The 21,759-nt window shown below is 45.5% G+C and overlaps 1 protein-coding gene across 2 annotated transcripts in view; it reads right to left on the bottom strand.

The window, feature by feature from the left end:
* Positions 1-6,268: 6,268 nt before the first annotated feature.
* E2F3 (E2F transcription factor 3) overlaps positions 6,269-21,759 on the bottom strand; it is a 72,811-nt gene continuing 57,320 nt past the window's right edge. The window contains exons 2-7 of one of the 2 annotated variants that reach the window (XM_044259693.1): positions 16,977-17,088; positions 15,516-15,735; positions 13,953-14,111; positions 11,030-11,144; positions 9,561-9,696; positions 6,269-8,417 (exon numbers count right to left, since the gene is read on the bottom strand). In XM_044259693.1, coding sequence (XP_044115628.1) covers positions 8,155-8,417; positions 9,561-9,696; positions 11,030-11,144; positions 13,953-14,111; positions 15,516-15,735; positions 16,977-17,088 — 1,005 coding nt within the window. In that variant the 3' untranslated portion in view covers positions 6,269-8,154. The remainder of the gene's footprint in view (positions 8,418-9,560; positions 9,697-11,029; positions 11,145-13,952; positions 14,112-15,515; positions 15,736-16,976; positions 17,089-21,759) is intronic. The other variant, XM_044259702.1, reaches the window with a different exon arrangement.

Raw genomic sequence — 21,759 nt, 5'->3', positions numbered from 1 at the left:
GTAAGTAATTTCTGTGATACCGTCTTTTATTTCTTTACACATTTCATGTATGTTTATTCTATATTCTGTACCTGATAATTCCATTTGAATCCCTTGACGTCTAAATCTGAGGTCCCTGCTTCTGCTCCTAGTGCTGGATCGTTTCCTTACGTATGATCTTTGACTGTGATCTCAGATTTGGTAGATCAAGTCTGTGGTCCTATTTAAGGACCTGTCCAGAGAGGATTTTGCTCTGCTGGAAGCCAGGAGATGGTTAGCACCTGGAGCACTAGAGCCTTCTTCCAATTTCTCTGGCTTAATCTGGGAATCTGAGGTTCAGTGCTCCAATTTTTCTGTTGACCCATGATGTTGCGACATCTTTCCCTCCATTCCAGCATCAATGTTGGCAACTAAATTGGTGACTGTCTTTAGGCACACCTTGCTTTCCCATGTGCATGCTCCTCCATTTTTTTTTTCCCTGCTCAGTTTTCTTTTTTATTCTTCTAGCCAATTAGGAATTTCCTGTAGTCTCAGCAAATATTTTTTCTATGCAATCTCAATGTTTTATAACAGGAGGGTTTCCTGGCTATCTAATCTGCCATATTGGTAGGGCGGAAGTCCTATCCAGTTCTTTGTTCTACCCTTATGATTAATTTTGGCCCCCACTTGTTAGTTTATCTACTTCCTAGGACAAGGTAAAGGAGTTATTTCCATACTTTCTACCTTCTCCTTTCCTTAGTGACAGCCCTGTGTCTGCCCATGTCTTCAGCACTTATTTTATCTCCTTATCAGACACCCAAGCTCAGAGTCAATAAAGATGGTATCTTCTCTTTGACCAGAGAAACACCCATTCTTTGGTTTCTTGCCAAGGACAGAATTTAGCTGTGGCTCTTTTCAAGCATCTTAGCTCTCCTGCCTCCTCCCATTTCTAAACGCACACAACATCTATTCTCAGCCCTAACCTACTTAAACACAATCTCTTTGTTGACATGGTTCAATTTTTATCCACTGATGTCATTATTTCAGGTCCTTCCTCTGGAACCACAATGTTCTTTCTTGCTCTTTGGGTCTCCACAGAATATGACTTAAAGCTAAGTGCTTTTCTTCCTCAGTTTACATCATGGCGCATAGCTTGTTCTGTCACTTTTAGGTTGGTTAGTTACTTCTGTCCTTGTCGCCATCAGTTATGAATAGCTTTAGATGAACTAGATGAGGTATAGGAAAATACTCTGTAAACTATAAAGCTCTGTACAACACTGGGGATAATTCAGGGATAAGACATACAATATAGTTTAGGTGTTAGCTGAGGCAAATGTCCTGACTTTGGTTATTTGAAAAAACTGTCTTAAGTCCTTCTGAAGCTGAAAAGTGGAGAAAGGGAAGAGAGGTCTGAGTCTTTCAAGGGGGAAATAAGACATCCTATCTAGAAACAGGCACCTCTGAAACGTGGTGTGGAAGAGTAGAAGAAATTATAGAGCTCGTGGACAATCTGGATGAGGAAATCTCAGAAGCTATGTGAATTCAAAAGGATGAATTAACCATGACAGCCAGCCTATGGTTCCAGGGCTAAAACTTGGACGAGGCAGGTTTCCGTTGTGCATGCCCGAGCAGGGCAACTAAACCTTATGGACATAGCAGAAAGAGCCTTGGACTAGGATGCTCTAGACTTTTTTTTTTCCGTGATGAAAAACAATTAATTGCTGTACTGTCACATGATGAAACCAGTTCCTTCTTAAGAGGTTGCCTTGCAGCTCAAATTCTGTGATGTGATCATCATTACCAGTTGACATGGTTTTGTCTTGAGTCAAAACAATAGGGCTTGATTAATGGTTGGCTTTGTTATTCTTAATTCCCTGGGTTCTAATTCCTATTCCTGTGGTCCTGATTTGTATCTAGGCAGTCCCTGAAGGTGATGAAGTAAAGAGAAGACACAACCTCTCTTTCCCCTCACAACTACTGCCACCTGTTCCGTGATGTGGTCCATCACATTCTGTGATGTGGTCCAAAATCTCCCAACAGAAGCACGAATGTCGTTCCTGAGGCACATTCCTGAGAACGTGAGACTTTGTCCCTTCTGTTTCCCATAGCACTTCTCAGACACTTTAGCATCAGGAACTCCAGAACTTTTTAGATAGTGCTCTTCACACACATGAAAAGCATGATCGTAATTTTTAGTGTTAGAAAATACTTTAGAATATTTTAATAAATTGCTCTGTTCGTCTTTCCGCCTTCAAGTCGTAGATTTAAGGGCACCGTGGAAAGTCTTCTCTGTGTATTCTACAGATCATCTCAATCTGCTGCTACAAAGGTTACTTTTTTTTAACTTCTGATTGACTCCCGGCTGATTCATTCTCAAAAGCCTGTATGAGAATTCTCACTAAATGTCCCAATGCATGACCTACCATTTACACTTCTTATTTCCCTTCACGATTCGGGGTTGTTGTCCTGGTTTAGATGGAGGCTCCCCAGTTTCTAGGAGATGAATCCACTGGTTTATTCACATTTGAGTCATGCTTACCCGGGCAATGGACTGTAAGCACTCCCACATCTGGATGCAGAGGTCCAGGGCTGGGAATTGCTCCCACACCATCCTGGATCAGAATCTTCCATTTCTGTAAAGCTCTCCAATAGTAAGGCTACATCCTCTTTCCATTTCTGTTTCTGCCTCTATATCATCTGTCCTTCCAAGTCTTTCAAATATGGCTTCAGAAAGAAAAATTCCTTATTCAAGATCTGGGCTTCAGTATTTACTTCCAGCTAAAACTTGCTTCTCGCCCCAACTAGACTGTAAGCTTCCTCTTGCTGATAGGACCTGTGCCTTTTTCTGTTTGGACTCCAGAAACTGCAACAGTGCCTGGCACATAGTAATTGCAGAATCCTTCAGTGACTCAATGAGTTAATGATTTCTCTTAATGGACCCTGAATGAGTGAGTTCAATGAGCTTCTCTATTATTTCCTATCTCTTAATATTCCTGAGACTGACTTCAAACTGTCTCAAGTACAACCCATCTCTACAACAATATTTAGGGTTGCCTGGCTGGCTCAGTTGATTAAGCATCAACTCTGGATTTCAGCTCAGGTCTTCATCTCAGGTTTGTGAGTTCAAGCCCCACGAAGTACCTTTCCTCACTGAGTTTACATTTTAGAAGTAGAGAAACAACAGATATATTAGCTAGTGATGCATGCTTCAAGAAAACATAGAGCCCTCGTATAAAGCACTTAAAATGGTACCTGGCATTTCAATAGCCAAAAGGTAGAAAGCACACAAATGTCCATTAGCTGATGAATGGATAAACAAAATGTGGTCTATCCACACCACGGAGCATGAGTCAAGCATTAAAAAAAGAATGAAGTACTGACGCATGCTGGGCCATGGATGAACCTTGAGGACATTACGTTAAGTGAAAGAAGGCAAATACCAAAGGGCATTTATTGTATGATTCCATTTGCAGGAAATATCCAGATTAGGCCAATCCATATTGAAAGAAAGCAGATTAACATTCCCGGGTATGGGGGGTGGTTTGCTGGGTGCAAGTGTATTGGGTTTGGTAATGGGTATGTGTTTCCTTTTGGGATGATGAAATTGTTCTGGAACTAGATAGTGGTGGTCATTGCACAAGACTGTAAATGTACTGAATGTCACTAATGGTAAATTTCACGTTATGGGTGTTTTGCCACATAAAAAAGAAACAGTGCTTGGCAAAATATAAGCATTCAATAAATTCAAAAAGAAAATAACCTAGGGGTGGGCTGGGTGGCTCTATGGGTTAAGCATCTACCTTCGGCTCAGGTCATGATCTCAGGGTCCTGGGATCGAGTCCTACGTCAGGCTCCCTGCTCAGAGAGGAGCCTGCTTCTTCCTCTGCCCCTCTCCCTGCTTGTGCTCTCTGTCTCTCAAATAAATGCATAAAATCTTTTTTTAAAAGTTAACTGGGTGAAATAAATTATTAAATACATTTTTAATCACTGGAACGCTACGCAGGCTTTGGAGACCGTGAACATGGTCTGTAAGTACAAACATGGAAAGATGTCCAAATCTACAGCGAGAAAGAAAAAGAGCTGCGGAGGAGTCTACATGGTACCATTTATGCTAAACTACACGTGCGCACACATGTGTCCCATGCCGGGAAAAACTGGACTGGACGTCGATGCAGAGGAACGGTGAGGAGAGTGGTTTCCTTCGGGGTGAATAGGTTGGAGGGGCAGGGATGGTTTTGTTTCCGTACTTCATACCCTTGCGTATGGGTGGATGGCTTGCGTGTGTACGTACCATACGTGACATGCTGGAATTTGAGATGATGAGCTCAGGGCGAAGAGGGCACGGTGGCCCTGCAAAGATCCCAGCCTGCGCAGAGGTGGCATTTCCAGGAACACGGAATCCAGGACAAGGCTGGTTAATTACCCATCGTGAGAATTCAAATGTCTTGGCTTCGTAACTCGTTATGAAAAATAAAACTGGACTTGCCACGGAGAGTAAAAATCCTTCTGGATCTGAAAGTGGTTTTTGCTGCTGGTCAGAGACGTGGTGAATTCTTCCACTTCCCCAAGGGCCGGGCACACCGCAGGGGCTCGGCAAATGTCCCGGCACTGTTCAAGTCCCACACACAGGTGTGCTCTCAGGCTTTGAGGCCGCCTTTCTCCATGCTGAAGCACGTCTTTAAGAATGAAGTTAATGCAGGAACGTAAGATACCATAAGAAAAGCCGTTTACAAGTCTGAACTCTTAAAAAAAATCATTTTATTGATCCTTTACCATACAAAATTTATTCAAATTACACCCATTTGAAGTGATAAGATCACAGCTAGAGAACAGGTTACCCTGTAACAAATCTATTTACAAAATCCATCATAAAAGCTTTTTTTTTTTTTACATTATATTACATATTTTCTTCTTTTTTTTTTTTTTTTTTTAAACTAGCATACAACACAAAGCTAAACCGATTAGTAGTTTGCCTACTCCCAATTTTGGGAGAAATACTTCCTCTTGACAAAAATCACGTACCCCGTAGGAAAAGAAATTCCCACAATCTGACAATTGCCACTCGACTCACTCTGCAAGCCATGTTCCTTCAAATCCTTCCTCTCACACGCAGGCTGTCATGCACGCATCTGAGTTCTTATTTTCTTTTTTTCCTGAAAGCTAAAGCTTTAAATACTGCAGTTTTATTTACAGATCTACACTTAAACAACAAAAACGGAAACGAGAACCACAACAACAACAACAACAACAACAACAAAAAAACAACCCAGAAACAAAATAGAACAACTCTTAAAAAATTACAAACCCGCTAGAAAATATTCTGGCAGTGTTTACAAATTAATTGCTGTTTTTTTTCCTCTTTTTTTTTGTACAAAATCGCTAGATAATGAAAGTGTGAGGAGACTACGTATCAACTTAAATAAAACGATCGCTATGCACAGATCTGTACATGTGAACACACACCTAACACTGTTTGACAGCTCATGTGTTGCCCTTTGTACACTTTTTCTTTTGTAAGGCTCACGCAGTCATAATTCGCACACGTGTAACTTTTAGCCATTTCATGTGTGAGCGTTAATAGCAGCAACTCAATGGTACCAGAAAAACCTGCATACTTAGTACTCAAAGTAACACAAATACTGTAGCACTAACCCACTTTGGGTGCCAGAATCTATGTCAGAAAGGAAAAATGGGCGATGCGAACAGAACACAGCATGGACGGCTAATTCACGGACACCAAGCTCAGCCCACTAACTGGAAAAAATCTTATGCATGAAGGAACTCTTAAGACTTATTAGTATTCCTTTCATCTTCAAAACAATAAATACGGCATTATTACATTACGGAAAGGCGAAACGAGAAAGTCAACAAAACACACAACAACCTAGCCAGGTGAGAGCTCAGTCTTTAGACTTTGGAAACAAGTCAGCTTCGTGCAGCTGGCAAAGAGAATCGTTACAGAGCTGGAAGCAGAGGCAGCTAACCAGATGAGATAAATATGGGAAATGGGGGAAAGCTTGGCATAAATGGTTTCCCATACAGGAAAAAACCCCACAGTGCATTTCCAGTAGGCACTTGACACAAAGCTCCCCCTCCCTCCCCCACCCCAAAGCGTCATCACAGACCACACTGCTGTTTGTACCAAAGCCAGTGTGTGTGAGGGAGGAGGCTGGGGACGGAGGCCGAAGAAGAAAAAGGAGGATAATGTGCACCTTTGTTTTTCTTCCCAAACATACACCCACGCATACCCACACAAATAGTTTAAAGTGCTGGTGTCATTGGTTTTGACCCCACCACCACTTTGCATATTGTGGAAATCTACCTTGAGTAAACTGGCTGGGGCTTTCGTGGTTTTTTGTTTGTTTGTTTGTTTTGTTTTTGTTTCGTTTTGTGTTTTTCCTAAGGGATTATTTTCGATTCCGTTAAACGCACGAATTGAGTGCTACAGTGTCAGGCACATAGCATTTCAATTTAACTGTTTTCGTTTTGAGGTTTGTTTTTTTTTTTTTCACCTGACTCCCTCGTTTCCGTCGTCTTCAGGATCCAAGCAATGGACCTGAGGTTCCATGCCATGTGCCCAGCGGGAGAAGGGTGCCTCCCCAGGGCCGATGGGAAAGCCATTCTTGGACCTAACTGGTAGGATTTGCAGCTGACACGAAGCCTCCAACTGGGGGACACCGTTCCTGAAGAGTAAAGTGGGAGACGCCCTGGCTTCTATCGCTTCTCCTTCCGCGTAATGACTTCCCTTGGTCCAACTGACTCCTTCGTAGAGGAAGGGGAATGGGTTCTGGGCCAGGACGATCGCAGCCCCCGATGCAGTGGGAGCGCCCTGTTCTCACCAGCTTTTAAGTAAATGCCACTGACACAGTGGGGATATCTTTGTCCCCAGAGGCCTCTCCATCTGACCCCATCCTGAGAAGTGGTCTCCCTGAGTGCAGAGTAAGAGAGCCCTTGCCCCAGTCACAGGGCCGGGAAGCCCAAGGACGGAGGGATCCACACCTGCTGCTCCTTGGGACTGCTATGTCATCTGACCTGGTTCTCCTCTCAAACGGGCCACCCGTGTCCGAGAGCGAGCCCCAGGACCAGCTGGCTCCAAGCTCCCGTCCTGGGAAAGGAAGCAAGGTGGGGTGACACTTCTTGCCGAGGCTGTTAAACCTTAGATCACACACGTTTAGATGCTCTGATCAGTAGAGGTCCTCTACGTCTCTGCTTAAATAATGTGAATTAGCAAAAACCGTTTCAAGGTAAACAATTAAATTGAAATGGTGCTGGGTGCCACAGGAATGCTTAAATGGCAGCTAAAAAAAAAAAATTTAAAAAGAATAAAAATAAAAAGGCGAAAACAATCCACAGAAAACTCCTAAGTAAGCATTTGCTACAAATCAACTTTAAACTAACAAATACGTTGGGGGCAGGGGAATGGGAGTGGTTAATGGAGACAGGAAAATCCACAACAGCTTCCGAGTGGCAGAACTCTACCGTTCTTCTGTATCTGCAACAAATATCGGAAAAGAGGTTCTTCGTCCGAAAGGCTGTGCAGGTTCTCTTGACCTCCTACAGGACACAAGGTCCATAGCTTACACTGAATTATGACAGTAATTTAAATATTCCTAAGAAGAGCTGAAGAAATCCATTTCATACTTTGCATGACTTCAAGTTTACAGTTCCTGCCGTTCCGTTCCATATTAGCAGACCCCAAAGACATGCAATCCGCGGAGAAGGCACGGCTTGAAATGCTATTAAGGAAGATTGCTGTTCTTGAGTGGGCCAGGTGGCCAGACCCCATTCCACAGCGCATCCGTCAGGCACAGCAAGCCAATCCGGGAGGGAGGGAAGAAAAATACGGGTGAGAGACACCTGATTGCACATTTTCTCAATTGCTGACTCATCCAGGAGATTTTTGGAGCCTGGAGCAAAGCAGGGCTTTCCCAAGAGAGCCCGCGACTGTGCGTTTAGACAAAAAAACAAAAACAAAAACAAAAAACTCAACAACAACAACCAAAAAAAAAAAAAAGAAAGGCAACCCCTCCCCTTTTTAAAATTCATTAAAATGTCAGCTTTGTTCTGAAGTTTGTAGTTTACTTCATGATACTATCTCGGAGGAAGAAGGTAGGAAGGGACAACACTGCATGACAGATGTTCTGGTTCCATAATAAAAAAATATTGGTTTATAAGGGGAGGTCACACAAAGCATAATCAACTACACATGAAGTCTTCCACAAGCGGGAGCTTCTCCAAATCATAAGCATCAAAGAGATCGCTAATGCCTTCTTCCTCCCCGAGGCTTAGGAGATAGTCTTCTTGGAGCAGGGGAGGCAGTAAGTTCACAAATGGTCCTTCTAGATTGGAAGGAATTTGGTCCTCAGTCTGCTGTAAGAGGTTGGCTGGGGAGGCCAAAGGAGAAAGATTTGCCATAGAAATCGAACAATCGCTATGTCCTGAGTTGGTTGAAGCCAAGTCTGAAGAGGGAAAAAAAAAAAAAAATTGGAGAAAACCGAAAAATAAGTTAGGAGACAAATCACACCAACTTGTTGGAAGACTATGCATGGGGCTGTTATAAAAGCCAGGACCTTCTGGAAGGACAATCAGATACCACTGTGGTCCAGCCCACCTCATGCACCGTGACTGACAACTTTTCTCTGTTCTGGTCTAACTCACTCAACTTTTGGGATGCCTACAGTTAGCAAACAAGAATACAAATCGTTTCAAAGTTTAGAGGCTAACAAGTTCAAACACTTCTCTCCGCTATCAGCTGGTCAATATTTAAAGGAAAACAAAACAAAACAAAACATACATGCTGAAAAGCTGGCTTCCTCGTAGGGATTCAATGGATTTTCACTTAGTCTTTTTTTTAAACAAATAACGTCTTTAAAGATACTTCTTAAAAATGCACGTAATAAGACATATCCACTTTGAATGTCTGTGGCAAAAAAGGTGATCTTTCGTTTTAACATCTGAGCTGCCGTGGCAATTACAGTGCTCAGTGTTACAAATCAGACCCGAGTCACTTAAATCGCTCCAATTCTTGAGGCTATATTGGGAGACAGTAACGGGAAAGGCTGAAGACATATCCCCAGTCTGAAAGTGGAAAACGGGAGAGAATTTAAGATACTCCTGGGGTCTTTCTCCCGTAGCTTGTCCCCATCACCCCAGGGGGTGGGAATGAGGAGGGGAGCGGAAATCAAGTTCAACTTCTTTGACAAAAGGCTCTTGGCTCCAAACTCTTTAATTTTTTGCTAACATGATCTCAGAGGCATCAGGCGAAGGTGTGTGGCCAAGTGTAGCTGATGATTCATTCAGACAGCTCACAGCTTTACTCGGCACCCCAGCGGGCTTTCCAAAACACTGTAAGGGAAGCAATTTCTGCCCATAGCGAAAGCCTGAGGGACTCCGTCTGTGGGCGGAGGAGTCATTGGCTCAAGACCATGATTTGATTCTGTAACTACTCAGACTGCCTTTGAAAAGAAAAAAAAAAGTTACCTTAATAGCGCTAAATAGCAGAAGTTTTTGGTTCTTGCCTAGGCATGTGGTTCCAGCACCGGATCCTTCCGGTCACCTTCGTTTTTAATATACTTTCCAAATGACAAAAGTGGAATTTTTACCTTTGGAAGGGGGTTTCGGAATATTCCCATTGTGGTCTTGGTTGTTTGTTTTCATTGGACTGTGTGTTTCTGTCTCTTCTGGACACAAATAAACCTCAATGGGCCCTTGGGTACTTGCCAAATGTATTTGTAGGCTCTATCGACAGAACAAGTGAGAAAAGTTCAAACTGAGACATGAGAGCTATAGTAATTTTCATCCAGAAATGGGAAGTGAGGGTACTTTTCATTGTTCATTTTGCTTCTTCCCCGGTGGCCTCTTCCCCCCCCCTCATCAAGTGATGACTGTCATCCTCTAGAGGAGGGGCCAGCAAACTGCAGCTCGAGGGCCCAATCCAGTCCATCAACTGGCTTTGTAAATAAAGTTTTATTGGCGGAGAATCATGCCCTTTCCCACTGTTTCCGGATTGCCTCTGGCTGTTTTTGTTTTTTGTTTTTTCTCTTGGGCTCCAATGGCAAAGTTGTGTAATTGAGTAGAACCAACAGAGACTTATGGCTCACAAAGCCAAAAATATTTACTCTCTGGCCCTTTAAAGGTAAAGTTTGGGGACCCCTGCCCATGAGACGGTGAACTGTGTTCTTTAAATATATTCCTTCTATGCAAACTATGAAAAGATCCTTCAAGTATTTCAAAGACGGTATTTCCATATTGCTATCCCTTTACGGCAGGGCATTTTTATGTGAACTTGAATAACCACTGGATGAAGAGTATTAAGTGCTAGGAGCAGTGTTTAATAAGAGGATGCAGCACACTAACTACTAAAATTCTTCTTCATCTGGGTCATAGTTCTATTATTATCATTTAGGTGAGAACTCTACCCTAGATGGGAGCTTGTGACTCTCACTCTCTTTATTTTCTATGCATTTTCTTTCTGCTACATTTCTTTATCTTATAGTTAGGGTCCAGGTGTATATTAGCAAAGATTATCAGAGATTAATGACAAAAATATGCTCCCTACTTTCTTATAGTATTCTTGTCTACCAATTCAGCCAAAGTCATATGTGATTTCTTAAAAGTAAACATGTTTTAAAAGATAAATTCTTAAAATGTGCTAAGATAAGTTAGGGAGATACTTTTTTTTTTTTTTTTAAATTAAAGTTAGGGAGATACCTTAAAACATTTATGTCTCTATTCCTGGTGGGGAACAAATCCAAGGCAATCAACATGAAATTCCCCAATGGTTGAAATCAGTCAGAACCTCCAGATACCAAATGTTGAGAAAGAAAAAGTACTAGAGGGACAGGGCACCATACCCTGCGTTCAAGGCCCCACGATGTTAAAATTAGACTTTTGAGACACTCGATATGTACTGAACGGTTGAAATGTTTTTGAAGTTCCAGTTAGGTAAAAGGGATGGGAAAGAACTATCGAGTGTCAGGAGAATGCATACTTTGACCACGTGTCAATGATTCTTTAACTTCGGGCACTCCAAAAAGATTTCTGCAGATGAACAAAGATGTTATCTCCTTACCTCTATTGGGTCAGGCACTTCAAGTCTTGTTTCTGGAGGGGCTTTGACTACTATAACAGTTTGGTCTTTAAGGCCACTAATTTTTCGAATATCTTGATATGTAACGTAAGCTAACGTAGTGAGTGTTAAGGAATGTAACCATTTAGAAGACTGACAGAACAGATGCATGGAAAAATTTTCAAGTATTTTATGACTCGTAAGAATATACTGGTCTCTCTGTCTCGATCTTTAGACACATGGGATCTCTCGCAAACCTTTTCTAATACTCAAAACAATAAGACAAATCCATACTGTTCTCCTACTCATTTCTAAAAAGCCCATGGTGATGTAGAATGTTAAACATGGAAACAGAATAGTTAAATTATCAGAAGAAAACCCAGACCCAGTTTGGTGGGGATTTCCTAGCCGGGTTCCTCTGGAGCACAGACATTCTGGGAACTTTGGTGAAGTGTTCTGTCACTCAAGTTGAAAGATGGCAGATCCCAATTTATAGGAAAAAAAAAATTAAGCTTTCTTTGCCGATATAATTTTTGGAACTCTGGTAACTTCTGTCTGTTGCTCGACCGTTAGCAAACGTCAATAGCCACGCACATGAATGCATGAGTAGCCAACAGATACAGAGGTGGAAGAACTCAGAAGACGGTCAGGCAGACAGCTTGTTTTCTTAGGGGCACTTGGGCTAGTTGTGATTGCATACTGCCTATTGATAAGAAAACTCATCATTTCTGTTAGAAAAAAGTTATCCTTTGTACAATATCACTATCACTATTTCAGTGTTCACAAGGAGGGAAAGCAGCTTCTAAGTGCTCTGCAACCTGAATTAATTTGAGAAACAATGTCACAGGAAACGAGAGTGAAAGAGTATTTCCCTACCCTTGGTCATGACGTCAGGGCACTGAACAATTCTTTTAAACGTCCTGGTGGCCGAGCCTAAGAGGATATCATGAAAGACTATGGTACTTAACTACATGATAAAGAGTATTCATGCAAGCTTGCCTGGAGAGACGAGTTTTTACTTGGCACTAAAGGAGCTCACATAGCTCTCTTATAAGAGTCACATAGCTCTCTTTTATAAGGGACACGGAGTGACATAAATAACGTACAATGTCTTTAGCCTGTTGTGTTTTTTATGTTAGCCCACAAGAAATGCTTAGGATAAAACAGCAAATCACATGACTCAATGAAGGCCTTTCTGCAGGTAATATAATATTAGAGAATTGAGTCTGTGATCTAACACATTTCAAACAGAAATAGGGTTTAGAGAGTTAGGAGGAAATGCTTCTCTTAGAACAGTGGCTTTTAATTAGAAACTGAAGGAAGCTAGGAGCCTACTGTGCAGAAAAAAAGCACATTCACCCCAAATCTATATGTATTTCTAGGGACATCTATCACAGATTGTCTTCTTTAAGTCTTAATGGTTGAGACGACAGCAAATTCAGCACTGAGCTTGACGGGACAGCTCAGGCAAGAGTCTGGGTCTTAGGTCACCATGTACCTCGTCAAGGAAGCCAACTGTTGCCTTCATATGAGACTTGATAGTTCTGAGCTTTCACTGAGAACATGGAAAAACTGATAACCAGGTACCTACCCCACAAGTCCACTGTCAAAAAGCTACGTGACAAGTACTTATTAAAATAAAAACTCATCTACAGTTACTCAACATCCTGCAGGAAGGAAAATTTCAACACCTTCGTGAACAAGCTGTACCACATTCGGAACCGAATGGCGAATTGAAATAAATTGTGCAAACATGTTTTCTAATCTTACAAACTTAAAAGTACTTCCACTGTGGCTCCCTCCTGAATTTGCTTTTTGGGGTTAGCAGCTCCCCGCAAGGAAGCTTTCAGTGTCTGCAACAAAGGCCCCAGAGGAAGCTGAGGTTGTTGACGAGGCTGTAAGCTGCACACTCCAGAGAGCTGCCGATCACATGTAACCACACTGTCTCGTCCGCCACGGGGCTCCCAGCTAAAGGGTGAACGAAACAGCTCGACTAGAGCTATTCTTGTTTCTTCCCCCATAAGCCCACTCTGGCTGCCACTGGGGGTTCAAATCACCACACCTCTTCTCCACCTCACTAAGCATCGGTGGGCAAGATCAATCCTGTGGTCGACAGAAAATGAGTAATCGCGGTTTCAAAAAACAGCCTCAACTGAACAATAAATGTCCCCCTACCCTCCAAGGGAAAGCCTCTCAGACATAAAAGGTAATGTGGAACAATCAGAAGGGGGGACACAACTTAAGAGGTGGGGTTTCTTAAAATACGGGCTTCATCTTCTACGCGGAACTGGGAATACTGCAAAATCTTGTTGTCAACGCGACGACATCATCTTTCTCCCTTTTTGTGGGGAGTGAGATGATGAGAGCGAGTTTTCCTGTGACGGCCAACAGATTGTCAGCCAGTTGACAAGAACTGGCTTTTAAAACTATTTCTAAGGACCAATGTCTGTAAATGGATGGATAGACCGAGACGTCTCAGGCATCGGCGGTGGGAGGGCAGAGGATTCAGAAATCAGTTTCTGGTGTTGAGCATCAGCATTAATGCACGGGTAGAGGCTACAGAATGATTTTTCTAGGCTCTTCGTTCCTTCAGCTATAGCTCAGACAGATTCAACAAATTCCTATTGCTCCAATATCTGATGAAAAGAAAATAGAATGTGAGAACCCCAACAGTGACAGTAAACGCCCACCAGAAATCTGGGGAGGCAGAGAGGGAGCTGCTGGTTGTTGTCATTAATATTAACGCTGACACCTTATCTATCTTAGAACATTGCCGCCCGACTGTTGTATCCGTATGTCCCCAACCACACGTGAAGAACATGCGTTAACCAGAGCAAAATTCGACCTGTGCAGAAGAGTCAGCCTGTCAACACTGGCTGTGTTCTAGAAGGCACTAACCCCCAAGGAACAGGTGCACAAAGGATATCTTTGGTTCTCTGAGTCTTCGGTTAGCAGTTTGAGGTCCAGGGTGCAGCTTTGGATCAGTTCATCTAATTTCTTCTCTTCCTGGCTGAGCTCGGTCACTTCCTTGGAGAGGCCTTGACACTGGGCCAGCATGCCCCCATCTTCAGACAGACTGCAGCCCCTGGGAACCCAGACATAGACCCTTTGTAACTGCTCGGGGCCAAGGGGGAGAGCGTGTGGGGGAGGGGCAGCGAGACATGGCCCTTTTTTTTTTTTTTTTTTTTAAATAAAGATTTTATTTATTTATTTGACAGAGAGAGATCACAAGTAGGCAGCTCGATCCCAGGACCCTGAGCCAAAGGCGGAGGCTTTAACCCACTGAGCCACCCACGCACCCCGCCCTAGAAATGTCCTTTTGAGTAAGATGTGCCCCCTTGACACAGGAGGACACACTTATTAGCCAAGTGTTAACATCAGAACATTTATACTTGTGTATTTACTTTTTGTCCACGCAGTGCTTCACCTCTCACACTATAGAAATTAAGCGGAGGGCAAGAAAACCCAATAAACCCCCAACGCTGTAATTCCCAGGTTTCTGTCCTCCAGGAGGCCTGTTTTTTCGGAAGGCTCAACTTCAAAGGGCAAAAGGAGGAGCCCCTACCTGCCACATGCCTCCCGGGAGGAAAGAGAAACAACGGGTGGAAAAAAAGGATAAAGAGATATTGAGAGAGAGAAAAATGTGAAAGAAAAGAGGACTGCTTCAAATTCAACAGAATATCATTCGGGAAGCACAAAAGACCTAGGAAGTTCCTGCGGGTCTTCTAGCAACCACGGAAAGGGAAAAGGAGGTTAAGGGAACAGATGTGTGCACTGTACACATGAACAAAGACAACTACCCAACAGGTTTCTCTAAACCACAGGCCAAAATGGGTCACTTGAATTGTCACAAAATTCCTTAAAAGTACAAAAAGTTCCCTGCACTCAAATCATGTTTGAGGGAGTCGTTTCTCAAAGCCAGCATAGAACAGATTTGTTCCTTCCCACAATGCCTTCATCGTTCCTCCTAAAATACCGGCCACACGAGTGCTCCGTCCGCTATTCACAAACGAGACTAACCATACGCTGAGTCACACGTGTCGGTGGACAGGGGACATGTGCTATCATCCCTGCGTTCCAGGAGGGACTGAGGCCTCTAAGTCTTGCCTCTATTTACACAGAAAGCGAGCTGACCCGCCGTTAGAGCCCTGGATGATGATACGTGGCCATGGGACAGCTACACAGCTGTGTTCATAGAGAGCCATGGTTCATTTCCAAACCCCTGTTAGAGACAAGCCGGAGACACGGGCCAGCATCCTTCAGATGACACACGTGAGCACACGCGGCCTCCCGGGTGCAGAGGAACAGCACCTTCATGGAGTGGGCAGGGACCCCCTTGCCTGAGGCCAACCCAATGTCTCCGACTGCATCTAAAGGGCAAAGAGCCCTTGGACTTCGGCTGGGGGCTCAGGGGCAGCGGGGAGGAGCCCGCGGAAGCAGCGCGGGTGTGAACGTGGCGCCGGGGTCCGGGGCCGTGGCTCGTACTCACATCCACTGCACGTTGTTCTTCGACTTCTTCTTGATGAGGTGGATGCCTTCTAGCACGTTGGTGATGTCGTAGATTCTCCTCTTCTGCACCTTCAGCACCTCCGCCGCCTTGTTCAAATCCAAGACCCCGTCGGGGGACTGGCTCAGCAGCTGAATGAACTTCTTGGTGAGCAGACCAAGGGATGTGTCATACCGTGTTTTTTCTGAGGGAGATTTTGGAGCTTAAAGAAAAACAAAAGCCGAGCGGGTGGGGGGGATAGGGGGAAAGGTAAAGAAATGAAGGGTTTCTCCGCAGGTAGGCGAGCCCTGTTTCCCGCTGCAGCCCAAGGATTAGCATCCAAGCAAAGCCACGGCCAGTGTTCTCGGTAAGTTACAGAAAGCTATGAAATGGCTTTATTAGAAAAGGAAGGGACAGTACGAATTCCCGTTGGATGAAAGCGTTGTGCTGTGATGTTCCCAGGAGCTCCGACTTGGCCTCACCCTCCTCCCTGGGTCTAGGGAGGTGTCCCGCACACGGCAGGCCTCAACATTATCTGTTGAACGAATAAAAACGTGCTATGGTCTGCGAACACCAGCACGTGCAGAGCCCAACCCACGAGGGCCTGGGCTGCGAATCTCTCCCGCATTTCATTTTCATGATGGGGGCGGCGGGAGGGGCTCAGCCCAACCCCCCCGCAACCAGCTCTGCAGGGTCCATGGTCTGTGTGAGTCTGGAACCTGGGCAGCAGCATTCATGTCAATGAAGAATACCCAACCAGCCTTTCCCTCGACTCGCCCCGTCCCTCCTGCATGTTAAGTCCTCATTCAATACCATATTTAAGCTGCCGGGCGGGTGTTCATTGCACAGGGTTTGGGAAGGCCCGATTCGTAAACTCCGGGAAAGGGGAGAACAAAGTCTAATTTAGCATCTCCATTAAACACCAGAGACAGAAAGGGCTATTTTGTTGTTTCCAACCTACTTCTCTCTCTCTCTCGTCAAAGAAACAATCAGTGGAAAGGAAAGCGAGCTGCCATGGCTGGGTTTTGGTTCATTCTGACAGCGCCCTGTGCGGAGCCCGAGGATGAGGCGGGCGCAGGCCTGACCGACCCTGGCACAATTCTACGCCCAGGGAGCTGGTCTCCAAAGTGATGTCCATGAAGAGAAGTTAAAATTAAATTTGATTATAGAATGGTGATTATAGAATGACTATAGAATGGTTCAGCTTGTATTCCGAGCTGAAAAATGACACCGCACACATTTAAAAAGGCCTCCTCCCGAGTCAGTGTTCAGGGACCGAAGGGACCCTACAGTGTCTGTGGGGTGTCTGCAGATACTCGGCTATTTTCTGGATGGGAACAGAGAGAGAAGTGGAAAAGGACACAACATGCCACAATGATCCCCACCTTGGCACCCTCTCAGCCAGCAGCTTTGAAAGGTGGGAAGCCCACACCAAGGAGAGCATGAGACCAAAGGGATCCTTACTTTTTGGACTATCTGGACTTCGCAGGGCAGCTCTTCCTTTGCCCTTAGGGGTTTTTAAGCCATCTGCGAGGTACTGGTGACCGCTTTCTCCAAGCTCCAGCCTTCGCTTTGCCTGCAACGGGAAAGTGCGATCATTCATCACCGGTCACGTGGGCGATCACAAGCAGTGGGGCTGCCGGGGACCCAGACCAGCCAAACGGGCTGCTGGCCCCTCTGCTCTGCCTCACCCAGGACCCTGTCATGCCCCCCGGCCAGCTGCCGGCTCCAGGTCTGCGCCGGCGCCAAAAACGCTCTTCACCTGCAAGGGATTACCCATCTAGGCTCAGACAGACCCGTCCTCTGGTCCTTTAGGGTTAGGTCACGGGCCACTCTGCTTACCCCCTTCACTGATTCAACACTACGTGCCAGGTGTGGGGTGAGACAGACCACAGCAGGTACCCTGGAACGTAAATTCGCTTTTCCCTTGCGACATTCCACCACCGACCTTCACTCATCTCTGATCTGGGTTGGATCTCCTTCCTTATGCTCCCCCCAAACACTGTGTTTCTGTGTATTATAACACTTATTGGATAGAAGGGTTATTTTACTTATCTGTTTCTCATTTCCTTTAAGGCAAGGACTGTTTCCCATTTATCTCTGTATACCTAGGGTTTGGCAAGGAGCCTGGGTTTCTGTAGGTATTCAGTCACTCTCTCTCTATACATATATTTATGTTTGAAGAAAGAGTGATTAAACAGTAACACAGCTAGTCACAGACTGCAAATGGTCATTCATCAGAATAACAAAAATGCAAATGCTCAATCTTGGGTTTCCACTAGTATTCCTGTCTCCATTTTTGTCATCAAACCAGGCAAATGAGGAGTCTTCATTCAGTTTTTTCTTTTATTTTAGGGAGGGGCAGGGCAAAGGGAGAGAATCTTTTTTTTTTTTTTTTAAGATTTTATTTATTTATTTGACAGAGAGAGATCACAAGTAGGCAGAGAGGCAGGCAGAGAGAGAGAGAGGAGGAAGCAGGCTCCCTGCTGAGCAGAGAGCCCCATGCGGGACTCGATCCCAGGACCCCGAGATCATGACCTGAGCCAAAGGCAGCGGCTTAACCCACTGAGCCACCCAGGTGCCCCAAAGGGAGAGAATCTTAAACAGCCTCCATGCCTGGCATGGAGCCCCCCACGGGGCTTGATCTCAAACCCTGAGATCATGACCTGAACTGAAATCAAGAGTCGGACGCTTAACCGACTGAGCCACCCAGGCACCCCTTCATCAAGTTTTTCGTCTAATTTAATTTTACTTAAAAAATATTCATTTAGTGTCTGTGGACTGGGCACTGGGCTTAGGGAACAGAGGTAAAGCAAGATGGGTAAGTGCGTCTGCCTCCCTAGCCTGTAGAGTCCTTGAGAGGACACAGATGGTTAAGTAACTGTTGTGTACTAACTAACCGAACGGTGGAATGCGTGTTTGGACAGGAGGGCCACCGACTAGACACCCAGCATGGCCACGTTCTTCTCGTGAGGGGACGCACAATTTCAACTTAACCCCTCATGACATGGAAACGGAGGGATAACTTATCAGCTGAGGACAGAGATGCAGCCTCTCTATAGAAAGTTACCTGCGAATAATCTGGCTCTGTTCTCTCCACCAGTCCCCAGCCGCGTGTGGCCTCCCCCAACCCCCTGGCAGCATGTGCTTGAAGAAGGAAATACACGCTGGAGGTCGAAAACTTAGCACAGGAAAGGGTAAAGGATCTCACTAGTCGTTTTTACACAGATTACATGTTAAAATGATACCATTTTGGCTTTATGAAATATGATTAAATCAGATAGTATGACAATTATTATTCTATCTATCTATGTATATAGTTTTTACCCCGTGGCTTGCCTTTTTTCTGTTGGGCAATGCTGGGCTGAACTTCAATCTGAAGGCCTAGGAATGACATCTGGCAGACTTCTTAACATCATTTTCTCCTCCCAAATATTCGGTCAAATCCTTGTGTGAGCCTGTTGTGACGGTTGGCCGCCAAACATGCCCTCTTCATGAGGCAAAATCTCCCTCATTGTTTTGGGGGAGCAGTCCTCCCCAGTGCTAGCCCAAGTGTGTAGTGCTCCGACGAGACCCCGGCCTGGCTGATCCCTCCTTCCATGCCCCCCCCCCCGGAAAATGACCACGGTGAGCTGCATGTGACCAAAGCGGGGTAAAAAAAGGCCAACCCCAGGGATTTTTCTGGAACTCCTGGCAAGGAGGTGTTGTGCCTTCCCTGGAAGGCTGATATCAGCCAGAAGCCATGGAGAATGGCGGCCCCCAGGGGCGAGTGGAGTGGAGAAATGGAGAGAAAGGGTCGGCGTCTGTCCTTCAAAAGTCTGAATCAAGGTCATATGCTAGGGGCCACGACTGGTCTTTGCCTCAGATTTCTCCGTTGCATTAGCCCATAACATCTCCTTTTTGCTTAAAGCTCTTTGAGTTAGGGAAATGGAAGTGTGGTGTTGCGAGCAACAGCCTGTGGGACGGGCTGAGTCGGGCTGAGCCCTGGTGCAACGGGGAGCTGGCAAGCCTCATTCCGGAGCGGTAGAGTGGGTGGGTCATTTCCGGGGCCTTCAGGAAATTACCCACAAGAGACCTCATTTGAAGCTTGCCTGAAAGTCAGAGGGGAACAGCTTTGCTATGGAGGCCTTTTCTCTCCATAGAAAGCAATCTGAGAGATACAGAGCTGTATTCCCTCCAGGTGGAGGGCCCCGGAAAGAAGCCGAGTGGGAAAAGAGCTTGGGACCAAGAACTCTTGGGCCCCGAAGTCTCAAAGTCTATATTACCTCTCTGAACACTGGCAAGAAAGAACCACCCACAGGCTGGCCGCCTGGGGGCACATTACTTTTGTCTTCGCATCTAGGCTATTGTTCCAAATTGCTTTGAGGCAAAGGCCTATGGAAGCCGTAAACTGTAGGTTGGGGAAATTCCCGGAGATCTGTTGCTAAGAAACAGAGGTCCAACTTCAAGGACCGGGACTAGGCAGGTTGTGTGCCTTTGGATAGTTGATCCGATCTAAATACTAGGTAGAAAATCTACAAAATCTTGAAGGCAATTCTACTGCCAGAGAATCCTTAAGTCCAAAAGGTCTAAGATAGCTCAGCCTCTGAGGGAATCAATCACCAAGCCCCTATGTCTACAGCAAGAAATGAGCGGCGGAGGGAGGGCAGCCCCAGCAAGTCATCCTGGGGTCCTATGGGCTGTACCAACAGTCACCGTCCTACCAAGTCTTCCAGCGCCTGGAACTTACTGCCATGCAGGAGACAGGGCGTGCTTTGGGAGGTGATCGCTGTGACCTCTCCCTTCTCCCACTGGACGCTTCTGGTAGGCTGTCCCATGAGCCTTCGTCCAGGGTGGCAGTGGCAGGGGCTGAACGGCTTTGAGAGGAACACACAGTACTTACTACCTGTCGCTCCCAGACCTGGGGACAGATGGGCACAGTAACTGGGCTCCCTCTTGGGAAAGGGCCAAACGCTCTGGTCTCTGACGGAGCAGCGTTATGTCAACGCGTACCTTAACAAAGGCAAGCACGCACGCCTGGTTAAAAAACCTAAAAAACTGGATGGGAGGTTTTAAGCAGTCCAGGTGGTCTCTGCTCACGCCAGGCAGATGGAAATCTCTCTCAGTCAGAGAGAGATGTTTGTTTGCTTAGGGTGACCGTTTCCCTGAACTGGGAGTTACTCTGTTTATAAAGAGACCTTCATATCCCAGGGCCCCACCGATAAAGCGACGCATCCACCTGGTGCTCAGCAGAAGGCCAAGCTATCGGGTCCTCACTGAGAGCAGAGGCTGGACAGGAGGACTGCACCGCGGGTCACCCCCATTGCTATGTTCCTGAGGCATTATCAGGGGCGGCTTTTATTATAAAGGAACCATGTGCTAATTTGAGAACCTCAGCCCAAACGGAGATGACGTGCTATTGTAATGAACAGTTGTACTGTTAAATTTCTGAAAATGTATATATAAAAATAATAGGAATAACTGTCAGGCAGCCAAGCGGTGGGCCGTGAGGGGGAACATCCAGTTTCTGCCAGCCTGGCCCCTATTGTTCCCTTCGGGGGAGAAACTTCTCCACAGTCCTTGGTTCAGGTGGTTTCTTTGTCTCTCAGTCTGACAAGCAAAAACCCTGATGATCAACATCTTAGCCTGACCCTTCCCATGAGGGGCTCAAAGGAGAGGACTGCAATCTGGGCCCACCAATCACTGCATTCCAGTCCCTTGGCTAATGTGCCTACGCCTTGGCTAATGCACCTACGACCAAGGCAGGAGAATTGGCCAGTGTGGGGACTTTGGTTAGAAACGGTGGGTTCTCGTCACGGGGAGTTGGTAGGATGTAAGCCTGGAGCCACCAGGGTAATGAACCAACGTGGAAGCAAAGAGATGGAGAGAGACTGAGTCCCAGTACCTTCGAGAGAGGTGCTAGATAGAGCCATGCCCAGAAGCAGGTCTACCCAAGACTTCCATTTGTGCGAACCAACACATTCCCTTTCTCGGTAGAAGAAGACTGAGTTAGATCACCGCCATTTGCAACCCCTTGTCCTTAAAGAGCCAGCCTGCCAGCATTAGCTAGAACGCAAGAACGTCTGAGGACGACACATTGTCCTGCACGGTTCATTGCATCTCATCGTGCGATCTCATTTTCACACATCCCCAGAAAGTAGTTGTTATTATTATTTCCTATCCTACAGGAGAAGGTGAAGGTTTAGAGCACTTAAGGAACTTTTCCGAGATCCCACGGTCAGTAAATACACATACTCCAAGGTTGATG

Source organism: Neovison vison, chromosome 1 (genome assembly GCF_020171115.1).
Source record: "Neovison vison isolate M4711 chromosome 1, ASM_NN_V1, whole genome shotgun sequence".
In the NCBI taxonomy this organism is placed as follows: domain Eukaryota; kingdom Metazoa; phylum Chordata; class Mammalia; order Carnivora; family Mustelidae; genus Neogale; species Neogale vison.
Note: the sequence above shows the minus strand (reverse complement) of the source record. Positions and strands in the feature narration are given on the sequence as shown.